General features: G+C 32.7%; 1 protein-coding gene across 10 annotated transcripts in view; it reads right to left on the reverse strand.

The window, feature by feature from the left end:
* The window catches only part of LOC114331404 (NADP-dependent malic enzyme), a 178,749-nt gene that overhangs the window by 27,955 nt on the left and 127,340 nt on the right, over positions 1-23,454 (reverse strand). For all 10 annotated transcript variants that reach the window (XM_050660947.1, XM_028280984.2, XM_050660948.1 and 7 more), the window contains 2 exons: positions 2,641-2,799; positions 953-1,134 (listed from right to left, as the gene is read on the reverse strand). In XM_050660947.1, coding sequence (XP_050516904.1) covers positions 953-1,134; positions 2,641-2,799 — 341 coding nt within the window. The remainder of the gene's footprint in view (positions 1-952; positions 1,135-2,640; positions 2,800-23,454) is intronic.

Raw genomic sequence — 23,454 nt, forward strand, 5'->3', positions numbered from 1 at the left:
CTGGACGCACTGTATGATCTACCAATAATTACGTTCTCGAACAGAAAAGTTAGATGATACCAAAATCAAAAGTGGAGTTAGACAGGGATGTGTACTACTTTTTTAACATATATTCAGAGAAAATCATTTTAAGAGGCAGTAAAAATGATAGTGAAGCTGTATTTGTATATAGACTACACGAGGAACGAAGATACATAGACGATACGGTCATTTTTGCAGACAGTTTTGAGGAACTTCAGGTTATAAGCAGCAAAATAACAGAGCCAAACACTGTAAAACAAAGTAATGAAAATATTCGAGGTACTTAATGGAAGGATAATATTGCAACGTAAAATGGTGACGTAACATTCGTGTTTGCGCAATATAGATGACTGGTGTGGTATTGGCAATACTGTATGCATCTTTTGACAGAGAGAAAATTATCGATGAAGAAGATGTTGACTCTTTAACTTCTGGAAATACACGGATTAAAAGAAGAACATCTGGTTTCTAGTTTGTAACTATATCGCCGTCAACGCATGGCAACAGCTACTAGGCCTGCTCTGTGTACCCGCACTTCCACCAACAACTAACCACTACTATCGATACGTGCTAGAGATATAACACAGCCAAAAGTATAAAATGTGGAAAAACGACAGATAACTAAGTTCGATCCGGAGTATGAACTGGCACGAACTTGTACGTCGGTCTCTGAGTACTTAGAGCTCACCATCCTTTCCTACTGTGACCGCTTTCGTCACACACCACGCGTGCACCGAGTATTGATCAGCCGCTCCAACAGTCTTTACCTACTGACTAAAAATCGTCCTTCGTCCTACCAATCCGAACACCGATAACCTTTAGTTGCCCGTCACAAAATAGACTTCTGATGCTATTAAAACAGCACCTCCCTTAATTAAATGCAAGATTTTTATGTATTATATAAAATAATTTGTATAAACTACAAACTTACCAATTTTTCATAATTTCATATACGTTTCCTTTGTCGTATATTGTAACGTACATGCCCCGGGGTCTTCTGTAAACCAATCCAAAGTTTTGACAAGCTAATCCTACGACTGGTGTATATACTAAGGGCATAATATCTGTTACGTATTTCCTGACGAAACTGTAGAATAATTTTTCATTGCGGTCCTAAAAGGTAATCATTCGTTAAAAAAATACAATATTAAATCAAATATAAACATTATATTATTATAAAATCTTAATTTAGGAGCAAAGAAAGGTCCAGAATTGACGAGCGGGCAGATGCTGGAAATACGATGGCCAAATCAGATTTGAATCTAGCCAGATTCTCGGCTCCCGCACATCAGTCTTTTAGGCAGAGATCTTTGCGATCCTGGTACGTGTTTAGGAGATATAGGACTTGTTCACGCAAAACCATCCCTATTTGCTCTGACAGTCAAGCAGCGCTGTCTTTGGAAGCGCCCAAACTTAGCTAAGCTGGTTCCTGGAAGCAAGAGCCCATTGGTTGCTGTTGCGCTGACCAATAGGGTCAACACGATATGGGTACCGGGACACACAGGTGTGGAAGAAAACGAACGGTCTCACGCTCTGGCAAGAGCCACTCTGGCCGTGGGACCTGAATCAGTGAATGGAGTGCCATGCAGTACTAGTCGAGATATTCTCAAGGAGTTTCTTTTGAAGAGATTCCAGGACTCCTGGGCCACTGGTGGAGACAGGCCAGGCTTCATATAGTGGGGCCATTCAAAATGGCCCAACTTCTCCTTCTGAACGGTAGACGATGTTGGACAGCTAAAAAGAAAGAAAAACAACACTTGCATGTGGCGGAAATGAGAATACTTAGATGGACGAGTGGAGTATCAAAAAAAATTTAAAAATGAGTATATTAACTGCTCTGTGAATTCGGAAAGAATGAAGTTTTCCCGCTCTTTTGAATTTTTACACTGCGCACCCGTAACTCGCATCTCTTCACTTATTTGGGCTGGTGTACTTTGAAAGCAGAAACTCTTACAGGATAAGCAACATATTATTAAAAAATCCACGAGGAAAATAAAATTCCTGTAGCTAGCTGTATACCATAAATCACACAAAATACTGGATCCTTTGTAAAAGGTATATTTAAAAGACCCCAATAAGGGTTACATCATATAAACAAAACGTTTTCGGATTAACAAATAATCCATCATCAGTGTTTAAAAGCCAATAGCATGCATGCGTGAGCCACCACAAAGTTATGGGTAAAGACCCTTTAAATGTTGCAAGATCCTAAATGATACTACATATTATAAATGAAATTGATGGATGTTGCAAATATTCCTGGATATTACCCAGGGCAACACAGGACTCTAACCCACGTGGATGTAATATGAAAGGGATGAACCTCACATATTGAGAGTAAACAACTTTTTGGTGGCTCACGCATGCATGCTATTGGCTTTTAAACGCTGATGATGGATTATTTGTTAATCCGAAAACGTTTTGTTTATATGATGTAACCCTTATTGGGGTCTTTTAAATATAACTTTTACAAAGGATCCAGTATTTTTTCAACATATTATTATTTTGACAAGAAGACAGCATATAAATTAAAGTTTGAGACATTTGTTCAAAATTAGTTAAAAATTTGTTTTTTGAATACTGAAAGCCAATGAAGAATTTCTAAAAATACGAACTTACCAAAAGACCTATCAGGTACATATATTTGTTTAAATTATCGTCTAATCTGTCCAAACATTTTTTACAATGTTCGATTTGTTGTTCCTGTGATTTTACTACGGGAGGTAACAACCCATGGATTCCAAGCTGTTGTCTCTCTTCGAAGGTGAATGCCAGACCCTGGAACAAAAATAAATCCGTTTGAACATTTCGTAATATGTACAAGCAACTGGTATGTTTTTTTGGTGTGTGAAATTCTAAAAAAAGTCAGATTTATCATCGGAAACAATTCCATATGTTAATAAAAATAAACACTCAGATGTTTGTTTATTTTGTGTTAAATAATTTTATACGTTTATATAATAAATTTTGTAATATATGTTTAAATAAGCAAACGGATAGGAATTTTTATTACAGGCTTAAGATTTTTTCAGTGGAATCACCATTGTGTCCTCTATGTTTAAAGTGATTTATCATGATAGTCTAGTACTATTTCTACGTATCTACTATATTTATTTGAAATAAACCACAATTTTATTAAAAATACGTTATATAGAAATTATATTAAATTTGTGTCAAATGATGTAGTGTTAGTCAAAAATACTGAAAGGATTTAGAACTAAAATTTGAACACTGGGTCCAAAAGGTTTAAAACTTAGTTGGACAAAAACAGTGTATTTGGAATGTTTGTCTAAAAATGGAATTACTACAAATAAAATGATAACTGGATATTGAAATGATCGTGAAAAGTACCTAATAGTTGAGCCCATCAGAATCAAAACCTGCTAAATCCTAAATTTTTCGTTCTGCTAAATCCAAACTAACAGTACAAATTTCTGAAGATGTAAGGGGCATGCAAAAAATAAGAAATTAGTGTGAAATTTTATGACATTTCTTGATGCTCCTTTGATTGAGATACGCCGGATACTTTTTGAAAAAATTACTACATTTTTAATGTTTTTTTAGCCTGCTGACTAAATTTCAAAACATGGATATAGCAGGTTTTGATTCTATAGGCCTCAGTTTTAAGTACCTAGGATCGGTATTACAAATTAATGATGGAATTGATGGAGATGTCTACTTCTTTTCACGTTCTAATCACATAACCCGTTATATCGTTATATTTTCAAATCTATTTTAACACAAATCCTCTCGCGCTGCCCTCAATTCCTGATTTTCAGTTTTTTGTTGAACATTTTCAACTAACACTTTAATTTCTTGGGAGTAGTCAGTGCGGAAATCATTAGAAGAGCCAGACTGGCATGGGGATGATTTGGAAAAGGAAAACTCAGTGTTGGATCCCTAAGAAACGCAAAATACCTCAATACTTGAGAAGCAAAGTGTTCAACCAGTGCATCCTTCCTATCATTATATATGGATGTCAAACCTGGACACTCACCAAGGCAAATATGAACAAACTAGCCATAACAGGAAGGGAAATGCAAAGGGAAATGTTAGGTGTACGACTGTCAGATAGAAAGAGGAACAACTAGTTCAGATCAAAAACAGAAGTCAACATAGTATATAATAATAATAATAATAATAATGACTTTATTGCTTTTTTTCAAAAAAAAAAATACAAACTAGACAAACAGTAATAATTATAATAAAGCAAAAGGCGACGTTCGCTCTTAGATGATGTTCCTAGAAACACCAGCTAAGAAGCGCTCTTCCACGTAACCGCAAAATATCAACAACAAAAACTGTCAAGAGTCAAATGGACCTTCACAGGCCACACTGCTAGACAGAAAGACCAACGTTGGAACACCACAATACAACATTCGAGACCTTACAAAGGTAGACAACCATGAGGAAGACCAGAGATGAGTTGGTTAGATGACGTCAGAACAATAGCCGGAACAAATTAGATATACTATGTTGTTCAGGATAGATATCGATGGAAGGAGCTAAGAAACCTATGTCTAAAAGTTTCCAGTGTCCACAGTTTTAAAATTCCAGTGGATTCATCTTCTAAGATGATCTCTTTTTATATTAATTTCATCTGATACAAGAATTTTGGTATTAATCTTAGCTGTTTGACCCCAGTAGAGTTTAAAGTTTTCTTTTTTGCACAACGGTATACAACTAAAAGTTTGTTCGTTTCTAATGTAACGAAAAGGTTCGACCGACCTCAAATAACGGTTGCAACTCGGTAGACTGATTCGCGGAAGTCTAGGGAGTTCTCTGTGCTCTTATGAAAAGCGGTTACATATACAGGGTGTAACAAAAATACAGGTCATAAATTAAATCACATATTCTGTGACCAAAAATAGTTCGAATGAACCTAACTTACCTTAGTACAAATACGCACATAAAAAAAAGTTACAGCCCTTTGAAGTTACAAAATGAAAATCGATTTTTTAGAATATAGCGAAAACTATTAGATATTTTTTATTGAAAATGGACATGTGGCATTCTTATGACAGGAGCATCTTAAAGAAAAATTATAGTGAAATTTGTGCACCCCATAAAAATTTTATGGGGGTTTTGTTCCCTTAAACTCCCCCAAACTTTTGGGTACGTTCCAATTAAATTATTATTGTGGTACCATTAGTTAAATACAATGTTTTTAAAACTTTTTTGCCTCTTAGTATTTGTTCGATAAGGCAGTTTTTATCGAGTTGCGGCTTCTTTTTTAATACGTTTACATAAAAATTTTATGGGGGTTTTGTTCCTTTAAACCCCCCAGATGTTTGTGTGCGTTCCAATTAAACTATTACTGTGGTACCATTAGTTAAACACAGTGTTTTTAAAACTATTTTGCCTCTTTGTATTTTTTCGATAAGGCACCTTTTATCGAGATGTCGCTTCTTTTTTAATATGGTTCAAAATATACCTAAAAATGTAAATCATAAATAAATTGTCATATTATTACCAAGTCTCCATAATCGTACATATACAAATATGTGATGGATTTGACAAATATTCAAAATATCTCGATAAAAACTGACTTTTGAAAAAAGTACTAAGAGGCAAAAAAGTTTTTAAAACAGTGTGTTTCACTAATAGTACTAATTGGAACGTACACAAAAGTTTGGGGGGGGGTTAAAGGAACAAAACCCCATAAAATTTTGTTGGGGTGTCCAAATTTCACTATAATTATTTCTTAAGATACTACTGCCATAAGAATACCACACGTCCATTTTCAATAAAAAATCTCTAATAGTTTCCGAAATATTAGAATAAATCGATTTTCATTTTGTAACTTCAAAGGGCTGTAACTTTTTTTATGTGCATATTTGTACTAAGGTAAGTTAAGTTCAATCGAACTATTTTTGGTCCTAGAATATGTGATTAAATTTATGACCTGTATTTTTGTTACACCCTGTATAATAGAAGCGATAACATGCGATACATAGAGATGGGAGGATCATTTCTAGAAATAACCTATTTATGTATATAAAAGCGATATTGTTATTTTAATGCAGTTAATAAGATAATCTTGAACTGTAACTTCTAGTCTTCTATAAATTCGAACCATTCGTTTTACTTAAACACGTTATACGCTCTGAGCTTCGCCAGTGTCGCTCCTAGCGGACTACTAATCAACTTTTACCGGTAATTTTTAAATTTATCATTTAATTGTTATCGCTTAATATTTACAACGCTAAAAAGTAATTAAATTTTAATAGATTTTTTTAATATTTTGCTAATCATTTTGACGTTCTATTGATGAAATGTTAATTTCTTACTTCGGATACTTTCACAATTATCGTGTAGATGGCGCTATTAATTTATAATTACATATTACGAAACATTAAAAAAAAAACGTAAATTCAGTATTTAAAACGTAAGTATATTTAAGGTAAAAATATATACCACAGCTTTGACCAACTAATATTTTTTATAATTAATGTTTTTAATTTTAATTTTAAATTAATCACTTTGACATTTATGTCAAATTTCCGGTAAACGTTTACAGACTTGTCACTACTGGCGCTCGCGATTTTATAAATATCCCCTCTACGTACAAGCTCACAGCGTATACGTACTATGAAATATTTGGTATAACGATCATCAATTTTGTTCTGAAGCTATTTTCTTGTGGCATTTTTATAATCAAGTATATTCAAATGGGAAATAAGCCACAATTTTACCTAAAAATGATTTTATTAACGTTTCGACGCCCAAGTCGGGTGTCGTTGTCAAAATACAAAATAATACTGATTTTATAATTATTACTAAATTAAATTATTACTAAAATAATATTATTTTGTATTTTGACAACGACACCCGACTTGTGCGTCGAAACGTTAATAAAATCATTTTTAGGTAAAATTGTGGCTTATTTCCCATTTGAATATACTTGATCATCAATTTAATCATCAAACGATGTAGCTAACTTAATTTCACGGCGGTGAAACTCAATTTCATTAAAATGTTGACACACTTGTCAGCAACAATAGCAAGGATGATTTTTAAAATTATTAGATATTTTTTAGAAGCATAATTAAAATAGATGATACGCAGAATTTCACGTTAAGTAAAAAATAAAATACCTCTCTAGATAACTTAATTATGTATGTTCTAAATCGCACGATCAACATGAGTATGTAAGAAAATATAGACAATTTTTGGAGCATGATTTCTTGGTAAATACCTGGTACAATTTTAAAGGCGTAGGCGCAAAAGTTCGCGCCAATGTGTTTTAAATGCATTCATTTTTTTCAAATCCTGAGAAATCTCCGAATGGAATTTTTTGGATGGTTATATATAAAGATCTTCCTGCTGAGCAAATCTCTTCTGTTCAAAGAGAAATAGCAAAAAATCGAACCTCAATCGTCAGTTCAAAGATGGGTAAAAAAATTAAAGAGAAACGTCTAATTGCGTCGGTTTGAAAGGTCGATGTGGCAGAAACCTTTCAGTCACCACCAAGGGAAACCGTATTTTAAAGAATTTGGCTCTAAAACACAGAAGAACCACCCATAGAGATATAAGCAATAAATTGGAAGAAGCAGGGTATTCAGTATCGCTGGCCACTGTACGCGGAAATTTGTACAGCTTGGGGTTTAAATGTCTTAGACCTGTTAAGAAGCCAAGACCAACATCACAAAGGCTCAAGAAACACTTAGCTTGGGCCAGCCTTACATAAAGATTATACTATTGATGATTTGCAAAATGTAAGTTAATACAAATTATTTTCTTTACATACTTTATAATTTTTTTTCCTGTGCAGTTAACTGTTAACTGGTTAACCATTTCCTGTTAACTGGTTTGCTATGTAGTGATAAAGCAACATTTCAAATTATCTATGATACGGCCCAACTTGTCCGTTATATGCGTTAGAAGGAATCATGAGACAGGACCAGTATAGAAGAGTCTTGCAGATAAGATTGGTTCCACAAATGAACGAATGGTTTGGTAGTGGTCTCAAGGTCCTTATGCAGGATTGGAGCAGCTTAATATACAGCTAAAAGTATTAAAAAGTTTTTTGGTAGGGCCAAAAATTTCTCTACTTCTATAGAATGGCAACTCACCAGAGATGAACCCCATCGAAAATGTCTTCAAATAACAAACAAGAATCAGTTGATAGAATGATTTTTCATTTGGACCATAATGACAATTTAAAAGAAATGGCATCAAGATGAACAAATACGGATTAGTCAGATAAGTAATTAACTACAGACTGCGAGAAAGAAGAGACGTGTGTAGAAACAGAAGAAGGTGGCAGGAAAGAAGACGAAACAGGCTGCAGGCCTAATCCTTGAAGTGTAGAAGAAGAAGAAAAAGAGAGGCGTTTGCCATATTTATCGCCAATGACAAGAGGACGTGATAAGGCAAACAAACAAGGGCAATGTTGTGTAGGCATGATAACATTATACTTTAGCAGCTGATTGTTGACGTGAATTGGAGAAAACATAAAAATCCCAATACACAAATTAAGATTTAAACTCATCATGTCACGTTTGCCTAACCTTGCTTGGAACCATTAAACCCTAGTAAGGTTAAAACAACATTTACTACTTGATCTACGCCCTTTGAACCGTTGCATCTGGTCAAAAATCTAAATAAATTTGTAAACAATACCTACTTGACTTTTGTAAATCGATATATCGTTAAACAAAATAGTACGATAACATTTAACACAAATAAAGGAACATTTGAAAGACAACGATCGTGAAAAGTGACACAAGGTCACCTATTCATTTAATCTAAGGTTATTGGCACTATCGGTAAAAGTACAATCTACTACGATAATGTATTATTTAATTATTATCAATTATTGTAAAAGCATAAACAATGTATGTACAGTGGAACCTCGATAAGTCGGATTAATCGGGACCGCAGCCGATCCGGGTTATCGAAAATTCGGGTTACCTGGAGAATATGGTAAAAATTAGTAAAATAAATATTTCTAATAGGAAAATACATATTATAATTGCAAAAATATGAAATACATATGCACAGTACATCTAAATTACGTACAGTTGTATAGACTATTGTTTATTTCTTGGTAAAAAACTAAGTCAAAATTAAAAAATGTTTGTTTTTTCTGATGAAAATCGGTCCGGGTTAGCCGGATTTCCGGGTTATCGGGGCCGACTTATCGGGGTTCCACTGTACTCGAAACTATTGACGTTTACATTGTGTTTATTTAGAGAGTGCAAAAAATTTTAATGGTGCCTTCCTTGACCAATGTGTCGTAACTTATCTATACCTATGAATGTACATAAAAGCATAATAATGTCAATAATACTCCACAAAAAACGTAATATATGCTGACCATTGGCCATAATTTCTTACAAACATAAGAAAAATAAAACAAAACCTAAAGGTGCGTACTCAGTTGAGCATTTTTCTCCGAGCGAACCGAACGAGTAGAGCACGCTATAACAAACTGCTGTAGTCAGTATGTGTTCGCGAGCAAAATTCTGCCGAACCGAACGAGCCGATCATTTTCGGAAGAGTGTCGATAACCATTGACAACATGAGACAGTTATACATATATATCACTAAACAACTAGCCAACAAAAGATATGCTACCCAAAATATAAGTTCTTCTGATCCACAAGGAAAAATTTCCTGTAGCTGGCCGTATACCATTAATTACAAGTAAAATTTAATAAAAAAATTTTGGCTTGGTAAAAGGTATAATAGTTTAAAAAGCCCCTATAGGGCTACAAACATACAAACAAGACCTTTGTATTTTTTGGTTGGCTCACCATGTTCTTGTAACACTGATGATGCTCTTGTTATAGAGCGAAAACGTTTTGTTTGTATGTTTGTAGCCCTATAGGAGCTTTTTAAACTATTATACCTTTTACCAAGCCAAAAATTCTTTATTAAATTTTACTTCTTATCCGTTTTTTGCGGGGATCACTGCGTCTTTTATTTTCAATAGAAAAGATCGTTTATTCTTAAGTTCTCTTCATTACCATTAGTGGAAAGGGATATACCTTTTCAATTCCAAAAATCCCTTAATCTTAAACTATCCCTAAAATCTTCTAATATTTTTAGTCTTCATGATTTGACAATTTTGGATCATTTTACATATCTACAAAGGAAAAATATCTGACTTTTTAGCAACGAGGCATCATAAAAATTTTGACTCGATTGTTTCTAATAAAAAATTTTTTTTTCACATTTTTGCATCTGATCTCCCTGTCATTAACTAGTCTTCTGTACACATGCCTTTACATTCCTCTACACTCCCCAAAGAATAGGGAACTTGCACATATTTTTTATTACATAATAATATTCAGTTGTGTTTAAAAATGAGATTTCCAAAATTTCACGCTTCAAAAACTCATAATAACTTAGAAATACAAATTTAAAATCTTCTGCGATAGTCAGATAGTTCAAACGACCCGTGACGTCACATAGTTTATATAATAATATAGGGTTACATTTATGGTTATATTTAGTTATATTCTTCTTCTCCTTCTTTAGTTTATTGGCCTCCACCTACTTGGGTATTTGACCAGCTCATCGTCGCGGAATAAGGGAAAATATTTTTATATTCTAATGACATTGATCGTATATCATTGTAATAATATATACCAGTTTGTTGAGATTGGAGTCTGACACAGTTTTTGAAAGAAAGGAAAGAAGGTTTACAATAGAAAATAAAACCATTTTGTAAAAGTACAAGTTTTCTATGAATAGTTCAAACGATCAAAAACACTTGCGACGTCACATAACTGTATTTTCTACTGACGTTTATATTAGGTTTGTTCTAGCAAACAGTTAAACTAGTCAGAAACCGTCAGCAAACAGTTGGTCAGCGAGAGAACATAATACAGTCACCAGTGCTATCCCCTCTACTCGCGCTGGTCCGCTATGCGCTGATGGTTTCAAACCGTTTGAAACTGATGCTAGAACAAACCTAATGTCTAATTTAAAATTATATACAATTTTGTTTACTTTGTTGGTGCAGAATGTAAACATTAACCGTATGACGTCACGACGCGTTTTGGGCTATTTGCTTTAATTTGAATTTAGAATCGTCTTTAGGGGCCAAACGGAACAAAAAACAACTTTTTTATCTTTGATACATGTTTTAAATTATTTGTTGTGATTTATAACATTTTTTTCGAATTTAAAATTTTATGGAAGTTCCCTATTCTAATTAAAGCAATTATTTCTATCGCCGAAGTCGCTTTCTCAGAACAATTTAAAAGACCTTGGTCGATCGTATTTAATCGCAGAAATGCTCAAATACTACCAAATCCCGTAATTTTTTTAGTATTTTCCACGATGAATTTGCAGCTTTAGCTTTCGTTCCCTTTCTGAGATACTAATCATTCCTGCGAACAAAGACAACGCTACTGTCGAGTTATACCAGTGTATTTTTAGTTAATTATCTTCCAAAATTTTAGATAAACGTTTTAGAGTGGGATTTACCATCTCGTGGTAAATTTTACAATTAGTCATTGTTAAAATTAGGAAAATACCAACTATCAAGTTTGTTAAAATTGTGGTAGGCAGTAGGTACACACCACAATATAAATTTCCTTATATGTATAACGAAGCAGGTTGAAAAATTGGAATTATACAAATCTTATAATACGAGGCGCACACTAAAAGTCCTGCACAGAGCCACCTAGCGGAAGTTACTTGACTTCGTAAATATAAACATTAAACATAAGTTAGAAAATTTTAACATTTCTCATGGTAAAAAACATTGACATGCTGAAAATTCATCGCATTCAATACAACCGTCGCATTCTCTTACATTGGACGATGCCAATGGGTCACCCTGCGTTCAGTCCTGACTTGACACCGTGTGATTTTTTTGGGTTCCCGCAAATAGAAAATAAACTACGCTGTAAATTAGATGATTCAGTAAAAATATAAATACGTACTAGCATTTCCTGAGTAGATAATACATATTATTGTTAACATTGACTATTATTGTTGTTTACTGTTAATGGCAGTAAAATTAACCAAGGGAAAGTTCCCTCTTAAACAATTACTACTTGATAATTCGAATGATAATTTATTAAATATATGGAAAAAACAAATTAACATGTCTAAAACCTTCTTTATATCTAATTTAGCTATCGATTTAGACCAACTAAAAGAAGTTGCCAACAATAATACTAAAACAAATTGTAAAGCAAGGCTATTATTTTCAACAGTGAAACGATTTCTTTTCATTCAGTCTATACTTAACGAATGTAATGGCTGTAATTAGTTTAATTTTTAATTCGACATTTTCAGGTTCGTTAATTATTATAAAAACTTGTTTGTACGGCATGAATAACAATAAGAGTTACATAATGTTGTACGGTATATCTCTTCTAAATACACGTATATCCGTGATAACTGAATATATGTATTCGTTGTTCTTACATGATTTTTATTAGTTTTTCCATTTTATAGTTTTCTGCTATTATTGTATTGTTTTTAACTACTCATTATCTTAAATTCACAGCGCTGTTTGATGTATTCTACCTTCCATGTTCCCCATCTTATCAATTATTGGTCCCTGTAAATTGTTTGCTAGGGGCCGGTTGTTCGAACGCTAATCAAGAAGTTGATTATAATTAATCAGTTTATAGTAATCAATTTTCTTGATGGGAATCAAATCTAGACATCAAAAATACATGTAAAACACTAATCATTCATTGATTGTAGGTAAAACAGTAATTAATATATAGCCGCAGCTGTTAAATTATTAAAGATTGCTTATTATTATTATTGATTTGTAAGTAAAAACAAGAAATTAACATCAGAAAGAGTTTAATTATGGTTTATTTTAGATTAAAACCAAAAGAATAAAATAAATCAGTCAACAATGTCAACATAACCTCAAAATGTGACATCTGTCAGAAGTACCCTTAATCAAATATAATTGTAATTAAATATTTGATAATGATCATTTTTGATTAGCGTTCGAACAACTGGCCCTAAATCCAATAATTCTTCTTGATGGTCTTGATACGAATCAATATATAATCAAAATAGATAGACAGTGTACCAGTGTAGATTGTTAACTTCCTCAAAAACAGTCCAAAATATATTCTGGGTTGTAGTTTGAGCTAGACTTTTCATACTATGTATTTAAAGTGTTTATTGCTTCTAATAATTCGAATATATTGGCCCAATTACTTCTTCTTCTTACAAGTAGCAGCTTTTTTAGCTTTTGGTGAAGTTTTAGTTTGGTCTCTGCGGAAGTCGGAACTGCCGATGAAGAGGACGCAGTTTTAGGTGCTGACTTCTTTTCAACTTTCTTCGCCTTGGCCGGCTTTTTCTGTCTTTGATGCTGCTTTTAGTCCGTTTCTTTACAAATTTTGCCCTTTCGCCGCCGGTAGCAGAACATTATTTGCAGCTTTCTTTTTTTTTTCTTATTTGCAGATCCAGAATACGACGATGAGGTAGACGTTAACTAGAAATATCCTGACGCTCCTTTTCTTTTTGTTTGCACCAATGATCCAGTAGCAACTGCAGCTTTTAAATGGTTTTCTATGAACGGAGCAACTTTTTTCGCATCTACTTGTTCACCATTTCAGACGTGTTGGCAGATAGGAAGGTTTTGACCATGGATTTTTTTGCCTTTTTTTGCCAGATGTAGACGTAGCCGAAGTGGCTGATGATTGGTTTCCTATATTATATGTTATGTCATTGGGAGTTATAACAATTTTTAAGTTAATATGCGGTAAGTAGTGATTCACTGACTGGAGAGTGAAAACGTATCAAAATATTTTATTTACTATGAAATAAGTAGTAATTTAGGTTAGAAATAAGTTGCTCATTGATCATATTATTTTTAATCAGATTGTAATGTTCTTAAGCATCTTATGGGTGTTTAATAAATAAAAAAAAACTATGAAATTCATGAGGTGTGTGATTTTGATAAGCTAATTTTTGCGAAAAAAATTAATCTTGCTATTAAGATTTGATTGCGCAAACATGGGAACACATTTAACACCTTATCTAATTCTTTAAAATCTTGATTTAATAAGTCTCTTTATGCTTTTAAGCGGATTTGTATTGCACAAGCTGTGTAATTTCATTTAAACTTTGGCTAATCGCAATTTTAGATTTTTCCACACATCTATAAATAATCTATTCGGTTTCCTATGTATACTATAGTTTTCTGTGGTGCATATTAACCAACCAGCTAAATTAATTGTATTCATCCGTCTAGGAAAGTAGAATTACGTAGTCAAGGTGAATTGCAAATTGGTTTTGCATTCGTGAATAACATTGGTATTTAGAAAATAAATGCAATCGATTAATAAAAATTGTTCATTGCATATGCGCACCCAATTTTTTCTTTTTTTTTTTTTTGAACACATCAAGTTACGGGACATAAAAAAATAAGGATGGAAAAAAATGGATTTAGCATTTGAAAAAAAAAAGAAGTTATTAGCAATCATAAAATCACTTTTTCAATACCTACTAGATACTGAAAACCTACAACATCGCAAACGTTTTTTTTTTGGCAAAACTCATAAAATATGATTTACTAAGTAGATTTTTGCCAAATAAAATTATGGAAAATGTTTTTACCGCATACACTAACAGGAAACCCTGCAATTGACTGTAATTTATAGATTTATATTAATCCGAATATGAAGGTACATAAGTTAGTTCATAGACAAAAATAGACACAGCACATAATAGGGGGCGAACACTTGTTTTAAAAAAGATGAACAATTTAAAAATTAACTTTACAGCCAACGGATGGATGGATGTATCAAAATTTCACATAAAGTTATGAGAAAAGAAATATTTTGTATTGGTACAATTAATTGTAAATTGGTGTAAAAATGTTTAGAATGTGTTAATTTACATACTTTCTCGATTAAAATTAGAAAGAGACATTAGAAGGATTCTAGACTCGATTAAAATTAGAGAAATTAGAAGGAACCTCCTCAGCTGTTCACGTGGGCTCAAAATGGTTTGACTCAGCCATGTTGTCTTTTTAATATATAAGAGAATTTAGATGTTATTTAATTCATTTTAAGGGGTTGTTATACCCGATATCTGTGGCTTTTGCCCAGTATCCATGTATTTTATTGTTTCGTTTAGCAATTGCCCTTCTATGAAGGTTTTATAAGAGGACGAAGCTCTGATGATGGCACGTTATGTGTTGAAAGTACTTAGCTGATAATAAAACATTTTTAACACACTATCAAAAATTTTTTGAGAACATACACCTGTTTGGCGTTTTGACCTACTTAGAAGTGTGTATAAGTCTTACAGTATTTTAAAATTTCCAATTTAAATAAAGACAGACAATTCTTTTTCACAAACTGGCAACAGCGTTAAGGTGCTCCGATTAATAGGAGGCTAGACGAATAACTAACAATCATCCCCTATAAGACTCAATTGTTGCGAAAACAATGGCTCAGCAAAAAAATGGCATGGTCATTAAATTAAAATTCGGAACTCTTTTAAAGGCATGATATATGGTTCGTTTGTCAGAAGAGCTTGGGAAACAACGAAAGCGGACAAGGTGGAAGAGGAGTAGGGTTTATAGCAACTAAAAGACTGAGAAAATCATTATTGCGTTTACACCAATATCAGACATACCTTGTACCATAAGACTAAAATATAACTTGACAATGGTCAATGTATATGTATCGACGGCAGATGCTGAGGAAGAATAGGTAGAAAGATTATATAAAGATCTACAGGAAGTACATATGTGATAAAATCCAAAGATACAATGCTGGTATAATTTTGAGAAAAGAAGGAATTTTTGCAAACCTATTTACAAAACATAGTTTACATACTGATGAAGTTGGACTTAGAGCAGCACAATTCGCTGCAGCAAATAATTATGTAGTTGTCAATACTAACTTCCAGAGAAAAGGTATACAACTGTTATATAATTTTATGGGAAGAATTCAGAAAATTAATTTTATGTCCAAGACCACGAGATCGTAGAGTTTCATCGCCCTGTATATGGCCAAAATTTGTAAATAATATATTGTTAGTCGTAAGCAGTGTTTCGTGGAAAGTGAAAAACATTAGTGTTTAAGATTCTACGAACGGACATCAATTCAAAACAATTCAAGAACAATAGAACTAAATTACGATCGGTTTTAGAAAGTGGATGTATTTGCGTTTGACGTGAACAATAGTAAAAGTAGAAAGTAAAGACGGTAATAAACAAAATTGTTTAGTTTTAGAATATAGGATTTTTTCTAGCATGTAAGACAAAAATTAATTTTGGTATCTCCTGGAATTTGACAAGACGGGAAATTTTGTATTTTGTTTTTAAGAAAGGAAAGTAGAGATGTAATGTGTAGATAAAATGCTTGCGATTGGCGAGAAGGTATGGATGGAGGGAGACCAGAGTGTTTGAGTCCCAGATTGATGAAGCAAAAAGAGTACTGTGTAATTAAGATCTGAAGAGAGCAGTCCAGATCAGAAAGTAGTGATTCTGTGTGAAGTGGTTAAGTTGGTGGCCGTATAAGCAGATTTCTGTTGAGACGAAATCGTGATCGAGTCGAGAAGTAAAATCTCCTCGTGTCCGAATAGATTCCAGTTTCTGTCTGGAACGAGTAGCCGGTTTTTATCAATTTTGCGCAAGATATCGAGCTGAGAGGAAAAATCTTGGAAGTATAAAGATTGATATTGTCTGTATCGAGTCAGAGACTAAATTGAGGAGAGATTTCGAGCGAATGCTGTGTGTTGGTAAAGCAGTTGGAAGAGAGGGAGCGTCGCAGCATCCGAAGGAGCACGTATGGGGGAACCGAGGACAACACAATCCATGATAAGAAGTATAGAAGATAAAAAAAGGTCAGTCAGATTATTTTTAAAAAGGAGAGAGTTGTTTTATATTAATTCATTCATTCATAAATTCATAGAAGATATAAGTAATCTATTTAAAAAGGTGAAAATTAAAATTTGTTTTATTTTTATAATAATAAGAACAGTCTACCGAATCTTTTAAAGGAAAATTTGTTAAAAAAAGGGGATAGTAGAATTAAAGATTAATTTATTAGATAAGAAATTTTTACAACAAAATTGAATTTTAGCATATATTTGGAATCGTATATTTATGGTACATATAACATATAAATAAATAATATTTGTAGAATTTACATGATTTTGAGGACATTTATTTTCCTTGTTTTGTCCTGGATGAAGTGAGCAACGAGAAATACTAGAAGCCACAAACTAAAGGTAATATACTTTAAAATCAATTAGCCCTGAGAATAAATTTTATTGGAAAGATTTATTAAATTTTGGTTTTGTTTTCCATGAGTAGTAATTAAAATAATTAATTAATCAAATTAATAAGATGTTGATCAATCTCTTAACAGAGAGAAAATAGAGAACATGGTAATACATACAGGAAGGAGAAAAATATGAGGCACTATCGAAGCCAAATAAACTCTCTATTCGAATATTAATCTCAAAAAGATAAATAAACTCTCTATTCGAATATTAATCTCAAAAAGATGGACAAAAGACATAACTAATGTCAGAACGTATCGCGGGGCGAACTCTGACTCACTCTGAATCACTATCTTGTGAAGGCAAAAGATGCTGGTCATTCCACTTCGGGAACATCAAACAAATGTATCAATTAGAGACAGAACAAAAGTAAAAGACGATGGAACCAGTAGCTTCATTGAAATTGAAATGGGCTGGACACGACGAAACCCCTTGAGGATGGGGATGGAATAGAGAGTTGAAGACCTTATGGAGCAAAGAAATCACGAGGAAGATGCCAAATGCGGTAGACCGATAACATTAAAAGTTTTGTAGAACCAACAGGGAAATGCCTAGCACGTGGCAGAGAAGCATGGAAGGGCAACTAGAACAAATATTCGAATAAAAACTGGTTAAAAAAAGACATGACCTTATACACTATTCAACTATTGTTTCGCTAACAACAGAGTGGTAATCCATTAAGATGATGTCTTCAATAACACGATCCGAAAATTAATAAATAAGTATAATACAGAAAACCTTGAAAGGTACTAAACGTATTCTAAAGTTTAAAATGTTGATATTCAGTTTATTAAACAGTAAAATGTACGGAAGCGATTACACAAAAAAAAACTTTATAGCTTCAAAAAAACTACTTAGTTATTAGTTAATGAATTTTTTATAGTTAGATAACTGGATATATAAAAATAAACTTAGATTAATTAACTTTATACAATATGCCACCAAAAAATTCTATTTACGTAATCCCAGAACTATTAAATAGGTACCTCATTTTAGTTTAAATCCATTAAATTTTTGAATGTTAAAGCTATTAAGATTGCCAAATAAAAAATATAGGTATATGATTTTGATATTTATCATTTTACTAGATTAGCTACAATAGATAAGTAAACGCATTACTAAAATGGGCTTGCCTGCAATTACTCAATAGTGTTCGATATTGTTTTGAAGTTTTATTATACAATCATTAAAATAAATGAGCCATTGACCAATTGAACTATTGAACAGTTTTTTATCACAATAAAGCGTTTAAAAAGTAGCGAAAATGGGCACAAAAGTTACAATGAGAAAAAAGGCGACAATTTTCCAATGACAAGACAAAGAGAAGAGAACAGAAGAGGATACACAAAAGAAATAAATGAAATTAATGAATTAAATAAGGAACTTAAATATATAGAAAACCAGAAAAGAATCCAAGGTCACTACAAACCAATGCAGAAGTCTAAATGGTGGCTTATTAACAACAAGGAAAAATGTGTGGAATACTTTAACTGGGTAATTAATCTAGAGAAAGAAGAAGAAGACCTGGAAGACGAAAAAGATGATGTAAAGGAAACAGACAAGAGGGAAGAGAAAGACATCAACTATTCTTGAATTCAAAGGCGCAGTTAAAAAACTAGCCAGAAACAAAGTACCCGGAATAGACAATCTTCAAGCAGAACTATATAAAGAAGGTGGCCACGATACCATAATGGCACTAAAGCGGCTCATAAAAGAAATATGGAGACAGATGTACCTCCCCAGTGATTGGAATATTGGAATATTTTGCACCATACACAACATATCTTTGAATGCTCTAACCACAGAGGAATTACTCCTATTTGACAACACTTTTTGTTCGCTAGGAAGTTAGCCCTATTTGACAACACTTTTTGCTCACTTGCCGTTTGAGAAATCACCTATACAAACTAGGTAAGGTGTATGAACCATGGTGCAGAAAGTGCAAAATGGAGTCTATTTGTCTATTTAATAAAATCATATACCTATGCGGACAAAAAAGGGAATTGATTTGCAATAGTTAGGTAAAGAAAACTCTATCATTAGACTGCTTTGCAACTGTTTCATCATTAGAATTGATTTGCTTTTTCCAATCATGTCAATATTGGATCCTTTGACAGCTTTGAGCTGTTTGACAAATTGGTCTAGCGTTACCAGTGTCAATTTTATGTTTGACAACGGTAGTTCTTCCCGTCTATCATCCTTTCGGTACGAAGATGCCACGATACCACCGAAGAAGTTGACTTAATTTCCTTTTCTACACCAGTTCCTACCAGTTCCTACCTGGTACACCAGTTCCTACCTGGACCAATCCTTCTCAGCCCAAATGATCCTAAGGATTTAAGACTCATTCAGGTCGGGATTACTATTGTGTGTGTAGTAGTTTATCGACATGTTTTCAATAAATGTCTGACAGCTGATCATAGCTTGTGAGTCAGTCTGTTTAGTTTGGTTTTATCTAGCGGGTTTCTCGTATTGCGACAATTATCATGTGTGTGGTTTAATTTGATAATTATATTTTTAAAGTCTTAAAATAATTCTATTTTGACATTTATACCGCATTGTTGCCATAAGAGATTGATAAATTTTCTTAAAGAATATCTCTAATAAATTACGTAAATTCTAGAATATATCTTGAAGTTTACGGATACGTGGCCGCAACGTATATCACCTTGACTGCTTTCTTTTCCGTTTCCTTGGAACTTTTTTAATACTAAACCCAGCTGTACGTCTGAATCATCATTAATATGATCACACCGTATAAATACAAAACTATTTCAATCATTTACCTGGCGCATTTGCATTTATTTCAAACTTTGGACTGTTTTGTAGTAAATATGACTTTACAATTTTTTGTGAAACAAATTTACAGGTAAACAAACGATTGGAAGTACATAACTTACGTATTTCAAGTGACCTAGAAAACAACCTCGTTTCTATGGAGAAGTTACGCAAAGGCAGACGCTTCATTTTTTGAACAAAAAAACCAAACAAATACCTACATACAAAAATATACACGGTGTTTCACGACGAGTCGTATACAACATATATACAGGGTGAGGCAGATAAAAGTCCCATTAGAAATATCTCGAGAACTAAAGGAAACAGAATCATGAAAATTGGAATGAATGGGTTTTGAAGAGTGATCTCTTTAATGAAAATATTTTCATCGATTTGCTACTTCCGGTTATACCGGAAGTGGCTTATAACTTCGTTTTTTTAAATGGAACATCCTGTATATTTTTACATTTATGGATTCTCCTGGATGTCTTCTTTCTTAAAATATGAGGTTTTGTAATTTTATACAGGGTAGTTTAAAAGATAATTACGTTTTTTTTTCTTAATTTCCTAGCAACATTCACACCCTGTAGAATTGTAGTAGTTTGACATCAAAAACTCTATTTATGTTCAAATGATTTTTAATATAGTCTACTATTGTTAAAAATTGTTAGTATAGCTAAATGTTGAATTGTACTATACAGGGTTGGTCGAAACTCGGAAAGAGTATTTTCTGAGTTTTCTTAAATGGAACACCCTATATTTTATTATTGTAATGAAATGATATTTTATGCTACTTTTTTATTTCTTAAGTATTCCCTATACCTAACTGCTTTAATTTGTGAGTTATTGGTGATTCAAGCCAAACATTAATTTCAACAAAAAATACGTGAAATTTTATTAGGTTGGCCGTGAAAATATTCAATCACAAATAATTTTTCGGAAATAAATACATATTAATCTAGACTGATCTTTAAAATTGCCAATAATGGTTGTGCTATCAAAATACCTACGTAGTTAACATTCTTGGCGCGATTAACAATTAAGCACAAACTAAAGCATTTAGGTATAGGGAATGCTTAAGAAATAAAAAAGTACCATAAAATGTTTTTCATTGCAATACTAAAATACAGGGGGTTCCATTTAAGAAAATTCAGAAAATCCTCATTCCGAGTTTCGACCAACCCTGTATACTAAAATTTAACATTTAGCTATGCTAATAATTTTTAATAATAGTAGACTATATTAAAAATCATTTTAAGATAAATAGAGTTTATGATATCCAACTACTACAATTCTACAGGGTGTGAAAGTTGCTACGAAATTAATAAAAAAACGTTGTTCTGAAGCTATTTCCTTGTGGCATTTTTATAATTACGTATTTTTTATGGGAAATAAGCCACAATTTTACTAAAAAATGAATTTATTAACGTTTCGAAGCCCAAATCGGGTTTCGTTGTCAAAATAGTATTTTGACAACGAAACCCGATTTGGGCTTCGAAACGTTAATAAATTCATTTTTTAGTAAAATTGTGGCTTATTTCCCATAAAAAATACGTAATAATAAAAAAACGTAATTAGCTTTTAAACTACCCTGTATAACATTACAAAACCGCATATTTTAAGAAAGAAGACATCGAGTAGAATCTAAAAACGTAAAAATATACAGGGTGTCCCATTTGAAAAAACGAAGTTATAAGCAACTTCCGGTATAACCGGAAGTGGCAAATTGATGAAAATATTTTCATTAAATAGATCACCCTTCAAAACCCCAACATTCCAATTTTCATGATTCTGTTGCCTTTAGTTCTCTAAATATTTCTAATAGGCCAGTTATCTGCCTCACCCTATATATAGGGTGAGGCAGATAAAGGGCCTATTAGAAATTTCTCGAGAACCAAATAAAGGCAGCAGAATCATGGAAAGTGGAATGTAGGGGTTTTGAAGAGTGATCTATTGAATGAAAATATTTTCATCTATTTCCTACTTCCGGTTATACCGGAAGTTGCTTATAAATTCATTTTTTTAAATGAGACACCCTGTATATTGTTACATTTTTGGATTCTCCTCGACGTCTTCTTTCTTAGGTTTTGTAATGTTATATAGGGTGGTTTAAAAGATAATTACGTATTTTAATTAATTTCGTAGCAACTTTCACACCCTGTAGAATTGTAGTAGTTTGACATCAAAAACTCTACTTCAAATGTACAAATGATTTTTAATAAAGTCTACTATTGTTAAAAATATTAGTGTAGATAAATGTTGAATTTTAGTATACAGGATTGGTGGAAACCCGGAATGAGTATTTTCTGAATTTTCTTAAATGGAACATCCTGTATTTTAGTATTGTAATGAAATGACATTTTATGGTACTTTTTTAGTTCTTAGTTTTCAAGTTCAAAGGATTCAAACATGAAACATGAAACAAGTTCAAACTGGATCCTGACATAGAAATCAAGCAAAAAATTACTAAAACACCTTTTGAAAAATGAAAAAATGATTTCTAATACACATTTCAGTTTGGAATTAATAAAACGAATGATTCGGTGCTTTGTTTTGCCAGGACTGTTATGTGGAGTAAAAGTATGGACGTTAAAAATATCAACGATGAACCGAATTAAAGCATTATAAATGTTTGATGGATTCGACCGTTACTTAATGGAAGTTCATTTTAAAACACTGAAAACGTTTGTTTTCTATACTTCCACAAAATTTATTATAACTATTTGACTACAGCTGTTTCGGCAGAGTGCCTTTCTCAAGTGATTTAGTTTACTATGGGTTTGCCTTTTAAGTCTTTAACTGAAGAGGTTGAGGAGTGGGGAGCTGTTTGTCTCGAGTTGGTCATTCAGAATTATATCTGTATTTTTTAATTTATTAATTTCCATAGATTCTAATAAAGATAGCTTAAGGCCTTTATTTTGAATATGCAGAATTTGAAACTCTTCATTAAAAGAATTATTATGATCTATAGAAGGTGAAGTGCGTATGTAGAAGTGTCTGTTTTTCTATTGTTGAAAGCCCTTTTGTGTTCTGCTATCTGTTTGTCAAAGGTTCTGCCAGTTTGACCGATGTAAGTTTTCGGACAGTCATCACAAGTTAGTTTGTAGACACCACTCTGCAGTTGATTTCTCTTTCGGCTCTTATTGTTCTTAATATATTTGCTTAAGTTGTTGTTAGTTCTGAAAGCTGGTGTTATTCATTTCTTTTTTATGTATCCATAAAAACTCCATAAGAAAACCCTGAAATTAGTCTATCTAGCACCACAGAAAGAACCCAGTACCTTCTGCTCTATCACATATACTGGCAAGATAACAACAAAAATGCATAAAAAAGAAAGGAATAACACCAGCTTTCAGAACTAACAACTTAAGCAAATCTATCTATTATGAACAATAAGAGCCGAACGAGAAATCAACT

The sequence above is a fragment of the Diabrotica virgifera genome, chromosome 9 (genome assembly GCF_917563875.1).
Source record: "Diabrotica virgifera virgifera chromosome 9, PGI_DIABVI_V3a".
NCBI classification, from domain to species: Eukaryota; Metazoa; Arthropoda; class Insecta; order Coleoptera; family Chrysomelidae; genus Diabrotica; species Diabrotica virgifera.